Source organism: Macrobrachium nipponense, chromosome 6 (genome assembly GCF_015104395.2).
Source record: "Macrobrachium nipponense isolate FS-2020 chromosome 6, ASM1510439v2, whole genome shotgun sequence".
Classification (NCBI taxonomy): domain Eukaryota; kingdom Metazoa; phylum Arthropoda; class Malacostraca; order Decapoda; family Palaemonidae; genus Macrobrachium; species Macrobrachium nipponense.
The window spans coordinates 104,055,632-104,081,052 of record NC_061108.1 but is presented as its reverse complement, the minus strand read 5'-3'; the positions used below and the strand labels follow the sequence as shown (position 1 = coordinate 104,081,052).

At 35.3% G+C, this 25,421-nt stretch overlaps 1 protein-coding gene across 1 annotated transcript in view; it reads right to left on the bottom strand.

The window, feature by feature from the left end:
- Nucleotides 1-25,421, bottom strand: part of LOC135216798 (uncharacterized) — a 63,060-nt gene that overhangs the window by 30,249 nt on the left and 7,390 nt on the right. The window contains exons 5-15 of the mRNA XM_064252286.1: nucleotides 24,373-24,624; nucleotides 22,508-22,585; nucleotides 16,779-16,895; nucleotides 16,273-16,414; nucleotides 14,901-14,986; nucleotides 13,574-13,671; nucleotides 12,215-12,369; nucleotides 5,660-5,823; nucleotides 2,986-3,151; nucleotides 609-784; nucleotides 183-240 (exon numbers count right to left, since the gene is read on the bottom strand). Coding sequence (XP_064108356.1) covers nucleotides 183-240; nucleotides 609-784; nucleotides 2,986-3,151; nucleotides 5,660-5,823; nucleotides 12,215-12,369; nucleotides 13,574-13,671; nucleotides 14,901-14,986; nucleotides 16,273-16,414; nucleotides 16,779-16,895; nucleotides 22,508-22,585; nucleotides 24,373-24,624 — 1,492 coding nt within the window. The remainder of the gene's footprint in view (nucleotides 1-182; nucleotides 241-608; nucleotides 785-2,985; nucleotides 3,152-5,659; nucleotides 5,824-12,214; nucleotides 12,370-13,573; nucleotides 13,672-14,900; nucleotides 14,987-16,272; nucleotides 16,415-16,778; nucleotides 16,896-22,507; nucleotides 22,586-24,372; nucleotides 24,625-25,421) is intronic.

Genomic DNA, 25,421 nt, shown 5'->3' with positions numbered 1-25,421 from the left:
GTTTTAGTGAAGTTTGATTTTCTGTCATTTCTCCCTCCTTGTCCTCTATCTTACAAACACACACACGCGCACACACACACACACACTCATACAGTAGACCCCGAAAAAATAAAAAACCTTTGTGTTTCTGCATGAATAAAAACAATATAGTACTTAACCAAGCAGAGAGAATCTGACCTTACCTATGTCTTTCTTGTCAGTTTCACATACGAAGTGGAAGCCTTCTGCACAGTCCGTCAGCTGAAATAAAGGCAACAGAGCTGGTTATTTGCGCATGCGCACATGCTCAGTTCGGCAGCTGAAACAGCAGAAGTAATCATTTGCACAAGCGCACATGCACACGGATGGCTAGAGACGTGTGCAAACTTAAAAAAAAGGAAAGTTCATGATAAAAAAACAAATTAGAACGAACGTAGAAACAAATAAAAATAACAAAAAATAATCAAAAGATTACAATAACGGATGAATAACCAAATACAACCAGATTAATAAAAGTACGTACAAAAAAAGACGTAGCGTTTTAAGCTTGCATTGAAGTAATATTCATCAATATACAGGACAACCAAAATGGAAAATGAAGGGTAATAAAAATAAAACATTCCACGAACCTCCATGAAGAAGTATTCGGCAGGACCCTTTGTAACAGACGAACCACTGCGCGTAACAGGGAAATTATCCCGTAGGACGATGCACTGGGTGACGGACTCCTGACCTCCTCCCGAGTCCTTCGGATGCTTAGGGCGTTTAGGAGGGCGTGAGTCTCCTCCAGAACTCGAATTCCAACCTTAGCCAATTTAATTAGTTATAAATATTAGTAGCATTCAAAGATTTATTATTATTATTATTATTATTATTATTATTATTATTATTATTATTATTATTATTATTATTTCAAAGAAACCTCCTAATCACATGAGTCAAGAAATAATGGGAAAGTAAATCCACAGGAGCATGACTGTTTAATTGTGCTATCTAAAATATATATTTTAAATAACACAAACAAACAGTCATACTCCTGTGGATTTACTTTCAATTATTATTATTATTATTATTATTATTATTATTATTATTTGACTTATTATTAAGTTATTATGATTATTATTATTATTATTATATTTTTTTTTGTTTTTTTTTTTTTTTTTTTTTTTCTTTTTTTTTTTTTTTTTTTTTTTTTTTTTTTTTTTTTTTTTGCTCTATCACAGTCCCTCCAATTCGACTGGGTGGTATTTATAGTGTGGGGTTTCCGGGGTTGCATCCTGCTCCTTAGGAGTCATCACTCTTCTTACTATGTGTGCCGTTTTCTAGGATCACACTCTTCTGCATGAGTCCTGGAGCTACTCAGCCTCTAGTTTTTCTAGATTCCTTTTCAGGGATCTTGGGATCGTGCCTAGTGCTCCTATGATTATGGGTATACGATTTCCACTGGCATATCCCATATCCTTCTTATTTCTATTTTCAGGATCTTGATACTTATCCAATTTTTCCCTCTCTTTCTCTTCAACTCTGGTGTCCCATGGTATTGCGACATCAATGAGTGATACTTTCTTCTTGACCTTGTCAATCAACGTCACGTCTGGTCCTGTTTGCCCACGTATCACCCTATCCGTTTCTGATACCATAGTCCCAGAGGATCTTTGCCTGATCGTTTTCTATCACTCCTTCAGGTTGGTGCTCGTACCACTTATTACTGCAAGGTAGCTGATGTTTCTTGCACAGGCTCCAGTGGAGGGCTTTTGCTACTGAATCATGCCTCTTTTTGTACTGGTTATGTGCAAGTGGCCGGGCATTCACTTGCTATGTGGTTTATGGTTTCACTTTTCGTATTGCACTTCCTACATATGGGGAGAGATGTTATTTCCGTCTATCGTACTTTGAACATATCTGGTTCTTAGGGCCTGATCTTTGTGCCGCTGTTTATCATTCCTTCAGTTTCCTTCTTTAGCTCTCCCCTCTGTAGCCATTGCCAATTGTCATCGCTGGCTAGTTCTTTATCTGTCTCATGTATTGTCCGTGCATTGGTTGTTGTGCCATTCCTCAGTCTTTCTGTCTCTGTCTCTATCCGTTTCCTTCTCTATATTTCTGGGGATCTTCGTTATCTGCCTTTTATTAGGTCCTTTCTTCCCATGCACTCTTTAGCCACTCGTCTTCACTGGTTTTCAGAATATTGCCCCAGTGCTCTGTTTTCGATGTATTATTATTATTATTATTATTATTATTATTATTATTATTATTATTATTATTTCAAAGAAACCTCCTAATCACATGAGTCAAGATAATGGGGGGGGAAGTAAAATCCACAGGAGCATGACTGTTTAATTTTTGTGCTATCTAAAATATATATTTTAAATAACAAACAAACAGTCATACTCCTGTGGATTTACTTTCCAATTATTATTATTATTATTATTATTATTATTATTATTATTATTATTATTATTATTATTATTATTATTATTATTATTATTATTATTATATAACAAGTCATATTATTATTACTATTATTCAGCAAGTGCACGCATTTATATAGACAAACAAAACGAAAACCGTTAATTTTCCCATGGATCTTCCTTTTGCATTAAAATGGTGAAATAAATTATAAACAGATGATTATCTTATCCTGTGAGGCAACTTATAAATATGACGAAGGTTAATGCATAATATAATTCAACGTATCCTCTTCCTTCAAGAGCACCGAAAGTACCAGAACTGACAACTGGAAAAAAAGACACTTGAAACTGCCTTTACATGATTGTAATCGCAGTACGTTTAGAAAGTCATTAAATAATACTGCGTCTGCGATCTTGAAGGTTGTGAAATCAGAGCTCCCACTTCAAATTAACATTACGTTGCATAAAAGTTTCTCGTTTTCTTCATAACATGATTATCAATCCCATCTTATTGTCTCTGTGCTTTTACGCCGATAAAGATTCAGAGTAGAATAGAATAGAGAAATGAATTTGGGTCAAAAAAAAAAAGCACACTTACCCGGCCACCAGTTAGCGAAGGGCATATCAGGCCCTGCCGACGTTGAATTTTGCCACAACCAGAAAACGTCCCCGAAAATCTCGGTCCTTACGCCCCCTGTATGGAAGCCCGGCTCGACGTCTCCTGCTGCAGCTGTCAGCAGCTCCGATACAAAGTCGCTCTCGGCCTAAAAGCGAATACAGAAGAAAAGAACATCAATTTAATGGGTGTGGTGACGATGCGAGGACATTTCGTGTAAAGGCTCTTTTCCACGCTGGTTGCAATCCACTACAGTCGACTGACTACATGGATCTCATTCACCGGTTAAAACAAATGTTTGACATGTAATTTTCATATTTGAAATATGTTAGTGATGAATTCATTTCATACGAAGACTACTGAAGAAGCTTAAATTTGGCGTGAAAAGGCGTGCATGTATATACACATAATATGTATATATATGAACTATATATTCTATATATATTTATATATATTATTATATATATATATAATATGTATCGTATAACTGAATCACGAAAGTTAGGAACGTGATAAATCCATAAATAAAGATATATGCCACGAAAGAAAAATAAACGAAGGAGGATCTGCAAGATCTTTCGACGTTAAACGTCCTTTACTGAGCAGAGACTGATTTAAGGTTAAGACAATCATCTCAGATACAAGGTCAAGACAATTAAAGGAATATAGGTGACAGCTATTCAGAACTTGGTAAACAAAACCATATTCACAATACATGTCAGACATACATTACAACAAAAATAATAACTCTAAGGCAACTGATTTTCATTTAAGTCAGTAATTATATCTTTGAGGTCATTCTTAAACATGTTACAGATACAAGGGTCTAAATGAAAAAGGCCACGACTAACATTGAAATTACAATGAAAAGTAAGTTGTATTAAAGCAGATTCTAAAAAATTTCGTGATAAGACATCTCTTGACCTTGCAATTACTGAACTACCAACCCAATTTATTCGGTGGTTGTTTTCACTTAAATGAATGAATATTGCATTAGATTTTTGCCCAGTTTTTACAGAATATTAATGTTGGCTTAGCCTTACTTCTAGGCCTTTGCTAGACTGCCCGAGATAAAATGAGAGACAATCCATACATGGAATTTTATATATTATGTTGTTGCTTTCTCTGGGGCCATTTTTTATTACCATTCCTTTTAGTGTGTTATTATAGGAAAAACAAGGTTGACATTAAAAGCTTTTAACATTGATTTAATGGTTTCAAATCCGTTAAAATAAGGCAAACTGAGAATGTTCTTAGAATTTTCTTTCTGCGTGTTACTTACACTATAAAACTTTTTGTGGGCTTTATTATAACAAATGTCTAATATATGTGAAGGATAGCATAAATCTTTCCCTATTTTTCTTATGTATTCAATTTCTTGATCCAAGAAAGAAAATTCTAAGAACATTCTCAGTTTGCCTTATTTTAACGGATTTGAAACCATTAAATCATTGTTAAAAGCTTTTAATGTGAACCTTGTTTTTTCCTATAATAACACACTAAAAGGAATGTTAATAAAAAATGGCCCCAGAGAAAGCAACAACTTAATATATAAAATTCCATGTATGGATTGTCCCTCAATTTATCTCGGACAGTCTAGCAAAGGCCTAGAAGTAAGGCTAAGCCAACATAAATATTCTGTAAAAATTGGGCAAAAATCTAATGCAATATTCATTCATTTAAGTGAAAACAACCACCGAATAAATTGGGTCGGTAGTTCAGTAATTACAAGATCAAGAGATGTCTTATCACGAAATCTTTTAGAATCTGCTTTAACACAACTTACTTTTCATTGTAATTTCAATGTTAGTCGTGGCCTTTTTCATTTAGACCCTTGTATCTGTAACATGTTTAAGAATGACCTCAAAGATATAATTACTGACTTAAATAAAAATCAGTTGCCTTAGAGTTATTATTTTTGTTGTAATGTATGTCTGACATGTATTGTGAATAGGGTTTTGTTTACCAAGTTCTGAATAGCTGTCACCTATAATCCTTTAATTGTCTTGACCTCGTATCTGAGATGATTGTCTTAAACCTTTAATTGCACCCATTGTTTATGCTTGTTTGGGAAGGTTTCTCATCTTCCAGGTGTGTCGGATTCTAGGTACTAATCTCTTTATAATCCCTATCTGTCAGTTATACGAATCTTCTTGTATAGTCTTTTCCTGTATTTATGTCAGTCTCTGCTCAGTAAAGGACGTTTAACGTCGAAAGATCTTGCAGATCCTCCTTCGTTTATTTTTCCTTCGTGGCATATATCTTTATTTATATTATGTATATATATTATATGTATATATCTATATTATATATATATCTATATATATATATATATATATAGTATATATATATATATACGTATATATATTATATATGATCAAGTCCACAGCAGCTAGACGAAAGCTTTAAGCCTTGAACATACATATTTTTTAATACGTATACTAAGTTTTGCAACAAGAATTACATTGTGGACTTTGTATATATATATATATATATATATATATATATATATATATTATATAATATATATACAGGTGATATTTAAAATTTAATAAAAGAAATTATGTCAGTAAAACAACAATAATGAATAAACACAATAAGATCAATACTAAGCTTAGATATGAAACTCACGAAAAGAATAATCTCGTTATTCTACCTGCGACTGTATGGACAAAAGTCTGGCGCCATTCTGGGCACAGATTTCTCTTGCTTGGGCATGGGTGACCAGCGTTTGTGCCCGGGTGTAATGGTAGCACTTCCTCCCCCAGTTGACGCCTCCGAAGCCACACTCTGACACCCAGTTCATCCTGCATCGTACGCCTAGAATAGTAGATAAATCGACATGGTAGAGTCAATATATATATATTATATATAGTATATATATATTATATATATATATATATAATATATTATATATATATTATATATATATCTATATATATATATATATATATATATATATTATATATATATATATCTAATCTATAGAGAGAGAGAGAGAGAGAGAGAGAGAGAGAGAGAGAGAGAGAGTAAGGCCCCCAATTATGCGAGAATTGGGTCGATCCACCGCCTCCCAGAACTGGAAAAACGCAGATTTTGATACACATACCTTCTGGGAATCATTCTATTAGGGCCAAGGTAACCGGCAACTTACCCAGTCAAACTTTTTTACTACCCATTTTCAATACTGTCTATGGACTATACTAAATTTTTTTTAATATAAAATTGTTCTTATGGATAAATAAAACATTGAAAAAGTTTAAAATTACACCCAGGATGGTGAAAACTCCCACACGTAAACACTGCCACCATTGGGTGCAAGTCTACTGTACGATAGGCATTTCCTTTAAAAAACCTTTTGGATGTCATTTCCTCTACCTATCCTCTGCCAAAAAACCTTCAAACTCCTCTATCTCATCCTCCGTGTAGAGTTCTTCTGCTGAATGAGGGCTTTGTGAAAAATTTGAGGTTTCTGAAGCTGGCGGATCATGCTGTCTTCACTCCCGTTAGGCCTAACAAACTTGGTTATGAGCGCCTGTCTCGTTTCTTTGTCCGTCACGTTCACTATGTAATCGTGTTCATCTAAATTTATTCCACGATAAAAAAAAGAACTGATGAAAATTCAAAATCTGATATGAAATTACAATTTCTTAAAAAGAAATGATAAAAATTAAAAATTCAACATGAATTATTTTCTTGAAAAGTTTAGATCGAACGATTCTCTCTCTCTCTCTCTCTCTCTCTCTCTCTCTCTCTCTCTCTCTCTCTCTCATCTGCTGCTGTTAATCACTTTCACTGATCATTTTCATCAAAATCTATTTCAACAATAGAAAAAAAATAAATGATCAAATGCTAAATGTAAGTCAAAACCAGTTAACCTAGACAAAAAAAATCTTACTTCATGTTCAGCAATGACGGATTTCAAGTTGTCGACTGCTGCCAAATGGAAGTTGCTCTTTCCTTCGTCTTTAAATTTAAATTAAGGACAAGCTTTATAATTTCGAGAAAATCGGTCTTCCTCCTCGACTACTACGCAGATGCATATACATGATGCGGATGATCAGAATACACTTCGCAGATCTGAATAATACGTGTGGCGATGATGATGATGATACCCAAGGCCATGATGATACCGATCATTCATACACGCTGCGGTATGACGTCACAAATGTGTGAGGCAGAGCCTTCCGTCTTAGCTAATGGCTGAGGTGAAGCCTTCAGAATACACTTCGCTGATCTGAATGGCGATGATGATGATACCGATCATTTAAACGGCTTCGCAGATACAGAAAATCTATTTTTGAGAACTGCATAAAAGGGAATCGCACAGTCCGATCACGCATATTTCTGAACCGCAGTACTGTATATATATATATATATATTATATATATATATATATTATATATATATATATATATATATATATATATATATATAAGGGAACACGATGTAAAAAAAAAAAAAAATAAAAAAAAAAAACCACCTAAGCGCAAGTTCAATGAATGATATGATGACGATACAATGGCGCATTTCGAACCCCCCTCAGACGTAGCAAAAAAAGAAAAAAAATATCCCTTCATTGTCAGCATTAGGAAGCCTGAAGTGTTTAGACATCAACACGTTTTCAGAAAGTTTTGTATACAATAAGGAAATCGCTCCTTGACAATGCGGAATAAATCTAACTTTCTTTTCATTTGAAATGAATCCGCGACTTCCTGTTTAGAAGGAAAGTAGTGAACAGTCACGAAACTTGGCGCGGAAAACTATAGGAGATTGATTCAAGGAAACAGTTCGTTTGCTCTGAGTTCCGTACGAGAGAATCGATCGTCATTTCACGGAATTGGTCCCATGTGGGAGAGAAAGATGCAACCTTGGCTGACCAACGCAAGAGCAGTCAAGGAAAGTTGTTCTGATGGACTTCTTCTGAATTACAGAAAACCTCACTTTCCAAAACATCTTATGAGCCAGGAAAAAGAGAAGAGAGAGGAGAAATCCACTGTGAAAGCGAATAATATGAAGGACCTAGCAATCTCGTTGGGATTGAATTTACGCCTTTTTCTCAGTAAGAGTGGCATAGGATGTAATTTTAGAAGCGGTCTTTTGAATTACCTCCAACATTATGAAAAAGTCTTTCAATCACCTCCATTATCATTTTAGAAACACTCTTTAGAATTAGCATCAATATAATTTTAGAAACGGTCTTTGAAATTACATCCATTATAAGGTTAGAAACAGTCTTTGGAATTACCTTCAATATAATGTTAGAAACGGTCTTTGGAATTACCTCCAATATAATGTTAGAAACGGTCTTTAGAATTACCTCCGATATAATGTTGGAAATGGTCTTTGGAATTACTTCCAATATAATGCTAGAAAAGGTCTTTGGATTTACCTCTGATGTAATGTTAGAAACGGTCTTTGGAATTACCTCCGAAATAATGTTGGAAACGGTCTTTGGAATTACCTCCAATATAATGTTAGAACCGGTCTTTGGAATTAGCTCCAATATAGTTAGAAACGGTCTTTGGAATTACCTCCCATATAATGTTAGAAACGGTCTTTGGAATTACCTCCAATATAATGTTAGAAACGGTCTTTGGAATTACCTCCAATATAATGTTAGAAACAGTCTTTGGAATTACCTCCAATATAATGTTAGAACCGGTCTTTGGAATTAGCTCCAATATAGTTAGAAACGGTCTTTGGAATTACCTCCAATATAATGTTAGAAACGGTCTTTGGAATTACCTCCAATATAATGTTAGAAACGGTCTTTGGAATTACCTCCGATATAATGTTAGACACAGTCTTTGGAATTACCTCCAATATAATGTTAGAAACGGTCTTTGGAATTACCTCCAATACAATGTTAGAAACGGTCTTTGGAATTACCTCCAATATAATGTTAGAAACGGTCTTTGGAATTACCTCCGATATAATGTTAGACACAGTCTTTGGAATTACCTCCAATATAATGTTGGAAACAGTCTTTGGAATTACCTCCAATACAACGTTAGAAACGGTCTTTGGAATTACCTCCGATATAATGTTGGACACGGTCTTTGGAATTACCTCAAATATAATGTTAGAAACGGGCTTTGGAATTACCTCCAATATAATGTTGGAAACAGTCTTTGGAATTACCTCCAATACAATGTTAGAAACGGTCTTTGGAATTACCTCCGATATAATGTTAGACACGGTCTTTGGAATTACCTCAAATATAATGTTAGAAACGGGCTTTGGAATTACCTCCAATATAATGTTAGAAACGGTCTTTGGAATTACCTCCGATATAATGTTAGACACGGTCTTTGGAATTACCTCCAATATAATGTTAGAAACGGTCTTTGGAATTACCTCCAATATAATATTGGAAACGGTCTTTGGAATTACCTCCAATACAATGTTAGAAACGGTCTTTGGAATTAACTCAAATATAATGTTAAAAACGGTCTTTGGAATTACCTCAATATATGTTAGAAACGGTCCTTTGGAATTACCTCTCAAATATAATGTTGGAAACGGTCTTGATTACCTCCAATATAATGTTAGAAACGGTCTTTGGAATTACCTCCAATATAATGTTAAGAACGGTCTTTGGATTACCTTTCGAATAATAAGTTAGAAACGGTCCTTTGGAATTACCTCAATATAATGTTAGAAACGGTTTTGAATTACCTCAATATAATGTTGGAAACGGTCTTTGGAATACCTCCAATATATTTGGAAAACGTCCTTTGGAAATTATCCAATATAATGTTAGAAAACGGCTTTTGAATAACCTCAAATAATAATGTTTAGAAACAAAGTCTTTGGAATTACCTTCGATATGATGTTAGAAACGGTCTTTGGAAATTAACCTCAAATATAATGTTAGAAAACGGGTCTTTGAAATTAACCTCGATATTAATGTTGAAACGGTCTTTGGAATTACTCCAATATAATGTTAGAAACGTCCTTTGGAATTAAACCTCCAATATAATGGTTGAACGGCTTTGGAATTACCTCTGATAATAATGTTTGAAAACGGTCTTTGGAATAACCTCTGATAATAATGTTAGAAAACAGTCTTTGGATTACCTCTTTGGGATATAGTGTTAGAAACCGGTCCTTTGGAATTAACCTCCCGTAATAAGTTGGAAACGGTCCTTTTGAAGTATCCCTCCAAATAAACAATGGTTAGAAAAACGGTTTTGGAATTACCTCTAATATAATGTTAGAAACAGTCTTTGGAATTACCTCCAATATAATAAAACGGTTTGAATTACCTCCATAATGTTAGAAACAGTCTTTGGAATTACCTACAATATAATGTTAGAAACAGTCTTTGGAATTACCTCCAATATAATGTTAGAAACGGTCTTTGGAATTACCTCCGATATAATGTTGGAAACGGTCTTTGGAATTACCTCAAATATAATGTTAGAAACGGTCTTTGGAATTACCTCCAATATAACGTTAGAAACGGTCTTTGGAATTACCTCCGATATAATGTTGGAAACGGTCTTTGGAATTACCTCAAATATAATGTTAGAAACAGTCTTTGGAATTACCTCCAATATAATGTTTAATGTTAGAAAGGGTTTTTGGAATTACCTTCGATATAATGTTAGAAACAGTCTTTGGAATTACCTCCAATATAATGTTAGAAATAGTCTTTGGAAGTACCTCCAATATACAAATCTTTGGAATTACCCCCGTATAATGTTAGAAACATCTTTGGAAGTACCTCCAATATAAGTTAGAAACATCCTTTGGAAGTACCTCCAATATAAGTTGGAATTACGGTCCTTTGGAATTACCTCTGATATAATGTTAGAAATGGTCTTTGGAAGTACCTCCAATATAATGTTAGAAACAGTCTTTGGAATTACCTCCAATATAACATTAGAAACAGTCTTTGGAAATACCCCCGATATAATGTTAGAAACATTCTTTGGAAGTACCTCCAATATAATGTTCGAAACATTCTTTGGAAGTACCTCCAATATAATGTTAGAAACGGTCTTTGGAATTACCTCTGATATAATGTTAGAAATGGTCTTTGGAAGTACCTCCAATATAATGTTAGAAACAGTCTTTGGAATTACCTCCAATATAATGTTAGAAACAGTCTTTGGAATTACCTCCAATATAATGTTAGAAACAGTCTTTGGAATTACCTCCGATATAATTTAAGAAACAGTCTTTGGAAGTACCTCCAATATAATGTTAGAAAAAGTCTTTGGAATTACCTCCAATATAATGTTAGAAACGGTCTTTGGCATCACCTCCAATATAATGTTAGAAACATTTTTTAGAATTACCTCTGATATAATGTTAGAAACAGTCTTTGGAATTACCTCCAATATAATGTTAGAAACGGTCTTTGGAATTGCCTCCAATATAGTTAGGAACGATCTTTGGAATCACCTCCAATATAATGTTGGAAACGGTCTTTGGAATTACCTCCAAGATAATGTTAGAATCGGTCATTGGAATCACCTTCATTATGATTTTAGAAAAGGTCTTTGGAATTACCTAATATAATTTTTGATGCAGGCTTTTTAATTAACTCCAATATAATATATGAAAAGGTCTTTGGAATTAACTCCAATATAATATATGAAAAGGCTTTTGGAATTAGCTCCAATATAATATATGAAAAGGTCTTTGGAATTAACTCTAAAATAATATATGAAAAGGTCTTTGGAATTAACTCCAATATAATATATGAAAAGGCTTTTGGAATTAGCTCCAATATAATATATGAAAAGGTCTTTGGAATTAACTCCAAAATAATATATGAAAAAATCTTTGGAATTAACTCCCTAATAATATATGAAAAGGTCTTTAGAATTAACTCCAATATAATATATGAAAAGGTCTTTGGAATTAACTCCAATATAATATAGGAAAATGTCTTTGGAATTAACTCCAAAATAATATATGAAAAGGTCTTTGGAATTAACTCCAAAATAATATATGAGAAGGTCTTTGGAATTAACTCCATTATAATATATGGAAAGGTCTTTGGAATTAACTCCATTATAATATATGGAAAGGTCTTTGGAATTAACTTCAATATAATTTATGAACAGGTCTTTGGAATTAACTCCAATATAATATGAAAAATCTTTGGAATTGCCTCTAACATAATCTTTAAAAAGGTCTTTGGTATTACCGACAATATAATTTCAGAAACCTATAATGACGTCGTACCACTCACCTACGACAGTTTTGTCGACTTCTTCTTGAGTTCCTCTTTCTAGACGACACTGCTGGAGGTTCTCTTCGTGGCCCATACACTCAACAACTCTGTATTCAGCCTCCAGACGCGACACTAGGCCGAATGTGCGACCCTGAGATTTCGACTCTGCTCCCCTTTAACGTGAAGTAGGGACAAATAAATGACTTTGATATGGCATACTTGAGATGAGAGCAAAACAGCAATCTTTCCTATATAGTGACCCACAAGAGTTTTAACCGGGTATGTATCCTACCTTTGCGGTGTGTTTAATACAAGCCCGTTGGGGATTATTGTAAAAAATAAACAAAAGAAGGTAAATATCTTCAAGATAATGACCCCTAAGAAATATTAATCCTAGATAACGAGCCCCGGAAAGCCTTGAGATCACTATCTAGGAAAGATCCCATATGTGAATCTAGTTATCATAGCAATTTTACATAAAGCAAAAATACTGAGGTGCCATGGTCACATGAAGCGAAAAGGTGAAAAAAATGGACGGAAAATAATATACATTCCAAAGTCCTAGGGGAAAGGAGGAGAGGCGACATCTACAAAGAGAAGGGCTGATTAACAGAATGGCAGAAGTATTGGAACAAGATAGTTTCAGTCGCCAAAAATGTTTACAAAACTGCCGATAAATCTTGTAGTACGTTTATGAAGTAGAACTGACGGTGTAGGAATATTTTACATTGGTGTGCATCATTGATTATTCTGGCAGGGACTCTCTCTCTCTCTCTCTCTCTCTCTCTCTCTCTCTCTCTCTCTCTCTCTCTCTCTCTCTCTCTCTCTCTCTCTCTCTGGTAATATTCAGTTCTTCTTGCTAGGTAGATCGCTTACATCTAACCATATTCACATCTATTTCGATTCGAAAGCACCCTTCTTTAATCAGAATACAATAACCTGGCAAATTAAACAATTAATTTTTGTGGGCTCCTCTATCAGAACTGATGCATCTAGCATATACGTAAATTCCTTTAATTGACTGCTACGGATAAAGACCAATTTAGTTTAGCAACAAGTTATATAGAACTACTGCCAGCCATGGAACATCCTGAATGGTTGCGCGTCGGGCTAAACTAGAGAAAAGTGTAGCCATTATTTAGCGGGCGCTAAATACTGGCGCGTGCCAGAATTTAGCGCGCGCAAATAAAATAAAACTGCCGAGGCTAGGGAGCTGCAATTTGGTAGAGGTGGATAATCAACATACCAATTTGCAGCCCTCTAGCCCCAATAGCTTTTAAGATCTGAGGGCGGACAGAAAAAGTGCGGACGGACAAGCAAATAGCCATCTCAATGTTTTTCTTTTACAGAAAACTAAAAAACATAAGAGAAACTTGCTTTTCATAGCCGAGACTGCGGCATACAACATCAGCGTCCGATTTTGTCCACTGGGATAAGGTGTCTGTTATAACCCTCCAACGTCCACCAACCTCTACCTGTTGGAAAATAGATTAAAATATTCTAATTTTGCTTACACTCACATACAAATTATTTGTCAAGAAGTCTCTCAAATTTCGTATTACCTTTATCAATTCACCAGCCTAGGGTGTCTACTTTTATGTAAAGGCATAATAATAATAATAATAATAATAATAATAATAATAATAATAATAATAATAATAATAATAATAATAATAATTGATGTCGCAATACCATGGGACACCAGAGTTGAAAAGAAAGAAAGGGAAAAAATGTATAAGTATCAAGACCTGAAAATAGAAATAAGAAGGATATGGGCTATGCCAGTGGAAATTGTACCCATAATCATAGGAGCACTAGGCACGATCGCAAGATCCCTGAAAAGGAATCTGGAAAAACTAGACGCTGAAGTAGCTCCAGAACTCATGCAGAAGAGTGTGATCCTAGAAACGGCGCACATAGTAAGAAAAGTGATGGACTCCTAAGGAGGCAGGATGCAACCCGGAACCCCGCACTATAAAAACCACCCAGTCGAATTGGAGGACTGTGATAGACAAAAAAAAAAAATAATAATAATAATAATAATAAACTAAGAAAGTAACTGGACTACAGAAACCCTTTTCATGCAGGTAGATAAAAACTATTTTTTATGAGATTAGTGCAATTTCAGGGATTTTCTCGTTATCTCTGAATGAGATAACTGCTAAATCTGGTGTTCCAGGGTCCATGATTAAAGACTTTAACTGATCAAGATAATAAGGTTATAATTGATAAATGTTACTTATTACTCATGTACTAACATTTCGCTTTGTTTAAAGCGTCGTTGATCTTAATTCTGATTACGAAAAAGAGAGAAGAGACCTAACATTCAGGCTCCCATATTGAATAAATATTTCAAAACAAGAAATGCTGGTCCTTGTAGTACTAAGTTAGACACGACTCAGCTGTAATGATCAATATACTAATCCTTGTCTCATTTTGATAAAGATGTTTCTTGTATAAATCTGTTATGGATTAGGCGTTCATGTATCATAATCGTATAGTACCTGTGAAGTGTTATGTAAGGCAGCTGTAAATGCTAAACATACATTGTACAGTACTTCCAGATATCGAAATCACACCTTTACTAAGCTTTTTGCCTAAGGACAACAGGTAACTGCATTATAGGCAGATGTCAGTAGTTTCCATGTGCACATCTACTGGTTGTTGCAACTGATAAGAACAGCTAAAACTGAACGCATATTACCTGCACATAACCAGCCCATGGGACATTACTGCCTCTCAGTCTGATCTTCTGTCCTGATGGCGGAGCAATAACAACGCTTGCTTCCTCTGAAAAAAGAAAAGAATCAGTACTTCAATGTTAGTAGATAAGGAATAAAATGAAAGTAGAATGGTAGCTGTTATTCAGTACTGGTATTGCTCTGGTGTGTGTGTGTGTGTGTGTGTGTGTGTGTGTGTGTATGTGTGTGTGTGTATGTGTGGGACAAATGAAGAGATGTTCGTTTCATAAATGATCAACTCTAAAACTGTATAGCTATGAGATTCTCACTATCTTATTTCGAAATTTTTCTTCTGTTCCCATGTACCAAAATCTTTCTTATATTGAAAAAAATTAATTTCATAGACCTGACATTAACTGTTACATTTATCAGTGTACATATAATTACATCCAACTAACTCACTTTAAGGGGGAGGGGCAGCGAAGGCAAAAAACATGATAAGATAATAACGCCCAAATTTATATGTATTGCTCCCCTCTCATAACCTCAGGCCGTGCATTGCTCACAAAACGATCCAGAGCTTAAAGTGGCGCCATGAAGCAGCAGTCGGACAATTTCATCTAAATCACAAAAGCCTGTGATTGCTTCCAGAAGTTATTTAATCATATCCGTTACCTACAGACGTTTATTTTTTAAACGGGTACGCTTAATACTAAGAGGACCGTCTCTGCTTTTCAGAAAAGAAAAATATACCATCAGGCATTACTTCCTACTAAAAGTTGGCCTACTTATTAGTAACACTTTACCAACTATTGGTCAGTGGATACTCCACATTATATATTATAAAAGAAACTATTGTACTTGTTCCTAGGTGACTTTGGACTTGTTAAAGTCGCAGTTCCTACCATAGTAGATTCACTTCAACCGTGCATCTGATGTCCAGGCCAGTCCCTTACGACGCTCCTGATTAGGTGTTGATAAGCTAATGACAGGGGTGGAAACTCTCAGTCTCTCTCGAGAGTTCACATGGGTAGGATCTATGTTCCACCTCTCCTGAGGTATACGTCTTTCAGGAGAGGTGGAACATACATCCTTCCTATATGAACTTTCGAGAGAGACTGAGAGTTTCCAGCCCTGTGACTGCCTTATCAACAGTCAATCAGGAGCGTCGTAAGGGACTGGCCTAGACATCAAATGCACGGTTTATGTAAATCTACTATAGTAAGAACTTCTCTTTTCAGTTGTAGTGGGGGGTGCTTTACCTACTGGCGTGACGACCTAATGTTTTAGCAGGAGCAATTCTAGCTACGAGTAAGCATTCTCTATTTACTCGAAAGTGCTGCTCTACTTAGAATTAAGAACCATTCTACTGGCTCGTAAGAGTTCTCTACTTACTGGCAGGAGTCGCTCTGCTCTTCGGGCAAACCACCTTAGAAGGGAAATCGCAGACTTCCTTGATGGCATTGAACAATGTTCCTGGGCTGCAGGTCTGAAGGTGTGGCTTCGACTTATGACAGTTCACAAACTTTTTACAATCCTTTCCAATAAAGACAATAACGAATGAGTCTTTGTAATTAAGAATTTTAGAATGAATAAACGTGGTATATCTTATCTTTACATATAGTTTCATACACTTTCTCTTAGTATCTTATTTACAGGGTAATTCTAATAATTGCCAAGTCTTTCCAAATTCTTCAAAATAATCAAAACTGAAATGTTCATGTTGCCCAAAAAATCTTTGCAAAAATACAGTGCACTACTCTTTAGTCCTTTCAGTTACTTAACAAAGCATTTTGTAATATAATTTTATGATCATATTTGGGTAACTTACATCCTATAGGACCATACGAAATCAATACTTAAACCTAATTAGAAATGGGAAAAAACATTCGACTACCAACCTTGAGATAAGGAAACAGACCGTCTGGTCTCAGGCACAAGGACGCTGAATTCTTCACCCCTAGCTTATTCAGTAATCTCTTGCCTTTGTCTTTTGCTCGTTGGTAAGTCCAGTCAACCTGTGTAAGTAGGGGCTGTTTAAGTAGGTCCGAGTATGAAAATAACTTGCAATACCTTAAATTATACAACAACATATCCCAAATGTTACTTTTTCTTGCGTTTAAAAGCATAGTCAATCATTTCACCCATACTGCTCTAGAGCTAGCTAATTATACTGAGCACAATGATGCTGAACTGCTAGAAGGGCATTTAAACTAAAATCAAGAGAACACCTTTCAAATGTGGATGCCAAAATAATTCAGTGTCTCATACAAAAAGACAGAACCAAGATTATTAATCTTATTCTTTTATCACACAACCTTGCTAGGCTGGGATCGCCAACTCTGGATCAAGGTTGCAACAGGCCACCTGTGGATCTGACCGCACAAAACCTTGTTTAATTAGGATGGCAACACTTCTAATTATCCTGGCTGTGGCCAGCAGCACCCTTTTCTGGTGTAAGTCTGGGTCTGCACGCAGTCTTCTTCAGGTTCTCGGGCTTTGTTCAGAACAAGTATGGCCCACGCAGTGGCTAAATCTGACGGATACGTTTTTTTTTTTTTTTTTTTTTTTACTAGGATCATGTCTGTTTGTTTGTTGTTTGTATGGTGTTTTTACGTCGCATAGAACCAATGGTTATTCAGCAACGGGACCAACGGCTTTACATGACTTCCGAACCACGTCGAGAGTAAATTTCTATTACCAGAAATACACATCTCTCACACCTCAATGGAATGCCCAAGAACCGCACTCGCGGCCACCGAGATGGTACGCCAACACCATACCAACCACGCCACTGAGGCGCTAGGGGAATCTTGCATCAAAATCCAGATATTCCTTGATTTTTTTTGTTTTCCAGACCATTTTTAATTATATGGTACCCTATTTGCTTTGCAGATCGTTCATTGTAAGGCTTTGGTACTTGTCTTGCTTCTTTGCCTCTTGTATTCATTTTGAGCTGATACTTATGATTGATTGACTCCGTATTCATTTCATATTTGCTGAAAATAAGTACTAATTATATTAGGTCATCTATTTCCACATTTCGTTACTTCATGCATGAATATCAGGTGACTGATAACTACGCCCTGTCTTTAAAGTTGGTAGCTATTTTCAGTTTCCCTGAGGGCCACTGTCATTTTGTATAACGAGGACTATGAACAGCAGCGATAATAGTGAATCTCCTTCGAAGATTCCTCTTCTGATAGTTGAATTTCTGATGGAGCTAAGATTTTGTTTCCCAGTATTGCATTGTTGTTGAGTAAGATTACAAAATTATCTGCAGTTCCATAATTCTTCCAGCACTCAATCAGTCACTATACTCGGTTTTTTTCCATCTGTCCACCAGCCTGTGGTGTTTGCGTATGGTAACACTGCGTCCCGGGCTTTAGATAGTTACTTTCAGCTTACATTCAACAATAATAACAATATCCTATTTCGAATTTTAACGGTGTAATTCGCATACAGTCAATTATTAAAACACTTTTCAGTTGCAAATGTACACCAAGATATCCTTTTATTTACCTAAAACTTACACATATCGTAACTATCAAAAGCCCGGGACGCAGTGTTACCATATGTAAACACCACAGGCGGGTGGACAGATGGAAAAATACAGAGGATAGGGAGAGACTATATCAAAGGCTTCTTACAGTCAATCCATGACATAGATGGACTTGTTTCTCTTTTCTTACAATTCCCCAACACCATCTTATCCCCAGTGAGGTGGGTCTTGGTCTCTTACGTTTCCTGCAGCAGCATCCTTTCCAATCTCTACTTAGGCGTTGTGTTTGTTTTACCACAAGTACTTGCAGAGATCCTCAGTCATGATTCCTATGAGTAATTACCACATGTGATAAGTAAGAAGTTACTGACTGTCTCGGTCAATTCTCGATCGTTTTGTGGCGATGTTCTGCCTACTGTTATTCTTTTGTTCGTCACACTCCTATATCTTCTAGGCAATTTTCCCTTGCGAATACTTCAGCCAGTTATTATTATTATTATTATTATTATTATTATTATTATTATTATTATTATATTATTATTATTATTGAAACTAAAAAACGAAGAAGAAAAGACAACATGATTCCCAGTGTGTACGAGTATGACTGATTTGAGGAAGAATATATAAATAAAATAAATAAATGAACGAGTAAATAAAAGAGAAAAGGATGTTTGGATGTAGGTATGTCACCTAGGATATGTCTACATTCTCAAATATAGAAACTTCCGCCAATTTGATGAATTGAGCCCTTCACCCGTCACAAACGAAAGAATTTAATTAAGAGACCTTGGAGAAAATGAGTTTCATGAAAGAAAGAAAAACAAAGAAATAATGACGAAACAGTTTGATTTCCTTTCAAACACTTGTTGATTCACTCGTTAATCTGTTTGTTATTCTCAGAGATCGTCGTGGCGTAGCGAAGGATGGTATATTGTTTGTTTGTATGGTGTTTTTACGTTGCATGGAACCAGTGGTTATTCAGCAACGGGACCAACGGTTTTACGTGACTTCCGAACCACTTCGAGAGTGAACTTCTGTCACCAGAAATACACATCTCTGAGCGAAGGATGGTACAGTTCTTATGTGTACCTTTCATTAAGTGGAAAAGTTCAAGAAGTTCGTAAGTCATCGCCAAAGAATTTCATCTTAAAATTTCTTTGATCCCGAGGATAGTATCAGAGAGAGAGAGAGAGAGAGAGAGAGATTAAAAATTGGCCCAAGAAAACCCAATAAGATACGGCTTGCGACAAAATGGAATCTGAAGTATTAAGAAAAAAAAAATCTAACAAAGGGTTTTGAAATGGGAAAAAAATTATACGACATTTGAAAATATTTGAGCGGTTGTACAGAAAACGAACGCCCATTCTTTTCAGACCTAATCATGGTCCCTGGATATATATATATATACATACACACACACACACACACACATATATATATATATATATATATATATATATATATATATATATTTATATATATAGATATATATATCTATATAATATTTATATATATATATGATATATATATCTCAGGGACCATGATTAGGTCTGAAAAGAATGGGCGTTCGTTTTCTGTACAACAAGGAAGCGTAACGCTGGTAGTACTAGAGAGAGGAGACAGGTTTATTGTATAATTAAATCATTGCTACGCTACATTTTTCTTGTCTACCGAGATATTTCGTATCAAATATCGAAATTATCTCTCTCTCTCTCTCTCTCTCTCTCTCTCTCTCTCTCTCTCTCTCTCTCTCGAACATCTAACTCTCTCCCTCTCTCTCTCTCCTCTCTCTCTCTCTCTATATATATATATATATATATATATATATATATATATATATATTATATATATATATATAGAGAGTGAGAGAGAGAGAGAGAGAGAGAGAGAGAGAGAGAGAGAGAGATAATTTCGATATTTGATACGAAATATCTCGGTAGACAAGAAAAATGTAGCGTAGCAATGATTTAATTATACAATAAACCTGTCTCCTCTCTCTAGTACTACCAGCGTTACACTTCCTTTATTGTGGTAAGTCTAAACATTTTCTGGCATCCCATGACGGTCATTTCGTCAAATCCCAACCCCTAAGATGTAATCACTGGCGCCACTTTCTTCGCGCATTGTTCCCGATGACCTCCATCACTTGGAATTTACTTCTGCACTGGTGACCTTTTACAGAGAGAGAGAGAGAAAAAAGATACAATAATAGTCTTTCAAAACACAAGGTAGGATTCGTCGATTAGGCCGTAAGTAACACCAGCGATCAGCGACGCCACACGGGAGCTGCGCAAAAGCTCTTCTTGGAAGACTTGTTAAAATATAATAAAATAATATTACTTTACATGTACATTAAACAAACAAAAAAGTAGTGGTGCCCAGAGTCTACATTTTTATTTATTATTAGACAAATTTACAGAAATAAATACATTTATCATAACTAAAGTGGGAATGCAACCCTCTGTGTATATTACCCTTGGAGGAATATTCCTCCAAGATATTACCCATTAACATGAAAAAACTTAAAAAGGTCGAGGGTATATAGTAACTGCTCTCTTTTTACTTATATGCTATTCTCATATTATGCAGTTTATTATAAGTTTGTTGTCTCTTTTATCACAAAAGGGAGATTGTATTTTTCTTTAAGCTTGTTTGTCTAATATTATGTCTTATGTGGCTGCCTTACTGTAAATGAATGGCCGTAAAATAATAATAATAATAATAATAATAATAATAATAATAATAATAATAATAATAATAATAATAAGATCTGAAAATAGAAATAAGAAGGATATGGGATATGCCAGTGGAAATCGTACCCAAAATCATAGGAGCACTAGGCACGATACCAAGATCCCTGAAAAGGAATCTAGAAAAACTAGAGGCTGAAGTAGCTCCAGGACTCATGCAGAAGAGTGTGATCCTAGAAACGGCGCACATAGTAAGAAAAGTGATGGACTCCTAAGGAGGCAGGATGCAACCCGGAACCCAACACTATAAATACCACCCAGTCGAATTGGAGGACTGTGATAGAGCAAAAAAATAAATAAATAAATAATAATAATAATAATAATAATAATAATAATAATAATAATAATAATAATAATAATAATAATAATAATAATAATAATAATATTGTAAGAAATTTTCCTACTGGCTTTATATCAAATGTCGACAGAGTTGTTAAGAGGAAACTTCTTTTTTTTTCATTTCTGTGTTCTATTGTAATAAGTTCAGAAAAGCCAGTTCAAAAGCGTTTAGTGTAACAGAACTATGTTGGTGTTTTAGTTGACGGATGCTGAGGTCAAGAATGGCGCAGATGTAAAGAAATAAAAAAAAAATGTTGGAAACTCAAAAAAAAAAAAGCAAAGAGAGAGAAGAGAGAGAGGAGGAAGAGAGAGAGAGAGAGAGAGAGAGATAGAGAGATGAGACGAGAGAGAGAGAGAGAGAGAGAGAGAGAGAGATCCCTTAAATGTTATGCCTTCTTACAACCTTCTTCAAATTGAATAAGCGTTTTCTGTCAAGAGGAAGATATACGTACAGCTCTAGCAGTGTGTGTTTGAAATAATCAACAAAGAATGCGCATTATTATAGAATAATAATTTCTACCTGGCAAGGACACGTGCGCCATAGAAATAAATTTATACCTCATAGAAATAAACTTCTACTTCACACAAAACACATGTGCAGTAGAATAATTTTCACACGTTACACAGACACGTGCATAACAGAAATAAATTTCTACCTCACGCAGGTACAAGTATTAACAGACATAGATTTTATACCTCACGCAGACACGTGTAGCAAAAATAAATTTCATACCTCACACAGACACGTGCATAACAGAAATAAATTTCTACCTCACGCAGACGTGTGTATAACAAAAAATAAATTATATGCCTCACGCAGACACGTGTATAATAGCAATAAATTTCTACCTCACACAGACACGTGTATAACAGAAATAAATTTCTTACTTCACACAACGCAGACGTGTATACTATAACATAAATACAGTTCATACCTCACACAGACAAGTGTGTAACAGGAATAAATTTCTACTTCACAGCTGAATCAAACTCAAGATTCCCAGGAGATGGAACAGAAATTGACTTAATCTTTCCTTACCTTATTACGCACATGATCCAGCTTTTCCTTGGCATGATCAACAATCGAATTCACTATGCCAGGGGCTGGACTGGGAATCTGTTTGGAAATTATGGTAAATGGTAAACTATGTCATTGGTGTAATGGAGTGTAATATAAAATTAAGGCAAAAAGCCAAGCGCTGGGACCTATGAGGTTATTCAGCGCTGAATGGGAAATTATGGGTAAGATTTTAAAGGTGCAACAAGAAGAAAACCTCGCAGTTGCACTACGAAACTACTGTTAAGAGAGGATGGAAAGCAAGATGGTACACAGAGAATATGAACGGAGGAACAGTAAAAGGAAAGGAAGGGGGTTGCAGCTAAGGGGCGGTGGAACGCTGCAAAGAATCTTCAGTAATCCTTACAGTGCACCGCGTGAGGTGCACAGATGGCACTACCCATAGCCACATTATTGTAAAGTTACCTGCCAAAACAAAAAAGAAGCAGGGAAAAATAAATTTACTGTAAGAAGTGTGACTGAAAGTTTATATACAGAACATGTCTTAAATTAAGATTCATTCATTTCTTCAAGGACAACAAAAATAATACTTAGGTTAATCTAAAATGCCCATTGAATATTTCAAGCAGGGTTCTTAACTATCTACGTGTGTGTGCAGGAACTAAGTAGGTCCAAGTAAAGTCATGTATGTAGTAGATTGAGCGACTGGTATCTGGCGTGTCAACGACAGGGTCAGTGATGCCATGGCCCTATTAGACACGCCTAATTCAGTAAGTTGTAACTTTCCAAAGAATAACAATAATATTTCATCATTTCATTTAATAAATAATCATGTCCCGTTCTAAGCGTAGGTATTTACTATACTTTAAGAGTATCAACAATACCTCAGTCTTAGTACCAAAGTCATAAAATATATACAGTTTTTCTCTGAATAACTTATCTTCAGTGCACCTTAGGGATCTTATGATGCTTTTTGTGTAGGTTGTCTAGACCGAAATGTAACTTGGGCCACAGGGAATGCAACTTGAAATCGAATCTGTTTGCTACTGGTTGTTGCAAAACGTGCAAATCTTCGTAAGGAAATACTTCGTAGTATTTCTTCTTTACCAGATGATGAAAAAGGCAGATTCCTTAAGTGAAAACTGGATGCTAAAAATTATAATTCCTATTATCAGCAAGTTGGTGTGCTTCCTGTCTTAAACTACGAAGAAAAATTAATAGTATGAATGTTAATAGTATGAATGTCTTGCAATGAAAACTGAATAGTATTAGTAAGGAATACTAAGATTTTACCTATATATAAAGCAACTGCAGCTATAACAATCTACGACAATGGACCACATATTATGCTGATAGGATTGCGTATTTTTAAAGTACATCTATCATTGTTGCAATAAACTATAAAGAAGCATTAGACCATAGATTCTACACTGTTAGCGTATTGCTATATTAACAATTCTGAAATAGACATATAATATGCGCTGTCTCACATAAAACTATATGTATTCATGGGGACTATTAAATAGACACTTAACAGAATAAAAAAATCCAACTTGAACAATTCACAATGCAACACTAACGGATTTCATTTGATGAACGACGCAAGAACTAAATCTAGTCTTATGACGACAAGTCTTTTATTCAAAGAGTGACGTTGTTCCTGTGGAGTTGCTAATTATTTAATTGGTAGATGGTTAGCTTAATGTTACGGTCCTCCTTGAGCCCTGCGGGCAGCTAGAATATGACAGCCCTCAAAAAGATTACGAATCTTCAGGTTCACAGAGACGAATAACCAAGCTTGTTGCTTGAGACAAGAAGGGTAAAGTTAAATAAAAACAAAAATCTATCTTCCAGGATGGCTACTCGAGTAATAAATAAAAGCTTACCAGTCCGAAGAGCGAATCAAGAGAAGAATAATCAGGAGGACTAGGTTCCTCAGGGGGTGGTATGGGTATGGCAGGAGGATCTGGCGACAGAAGCCCTTTGCCGATTCCACCTGAAGGAAGGTCCTCGCTCGAGGGACAGTCCACATTGTGGGGCCAATCGCATGCGCTGATGTCAGGGTTGAAGACCGTCCCTGGACCGCAGGACATAAGGAACGGTCTTTCCCAGTCACAGGAAATGTACTTGGAACAATCCTGCAGGGGAGTGGATGTTACTTAAACATTGCACGAAAAGTTCTAGACAAAAACAAATTAGAAATAAATGAACTAGGCCAGATTCTCTCTCTCTCTCTCTCTCTCAAAACATTTGAAAATGCAGACATTAAAACGTCTTACAAAACCTAGAAAATAGGGAACAGTAGCGTTGTACAGTTTTCCAATACAATAACGAATTAGATTATTATATAAGATTATATATGATCATTTGATTACGAACTAAGACGTACTCTTAATAAAAGTGAAAACTTCGACTTGTCGACCGTTGAGAGTGAAAACAGAAGAACGAAAGATTTGATAAGCATCATAAATAGACATAGTCTGATAACTACGTAATTAAACTAGCGTCAAGACTTGGTCATATATTACACTGTCGTTGAAAAAAAATTAAATGGTGCAAAGGTGAATTGCTAATGCCAGAACAGACCCTTACCTAAAAAGATTATTTATTTTTCTATTCAAAGAACATTTTATCGACTTCAGATACACAACTTAATCAGAAATTCATAAAACTCGCTCATTTTATATTAGAGTAAATAAAATGGGCATGTCTTAAGAGATCAAACAAATGATAAGCCATATTAACAACACGTTTCTAAATAAAAATAGTTCACATTTTTTCGTACATTTAGAAAGTATTGCAAGAACCAGCGCGGGATAAGATTCAAGTGAAAGGCAGCAAGAAGCTTGATCTCGGAAACGGAGGGGATTGGTATACACTGCATTCGAAGGATATCTTCTTCTAAGGCACGTTAGGGTTTCCCAAGGTCAATCCT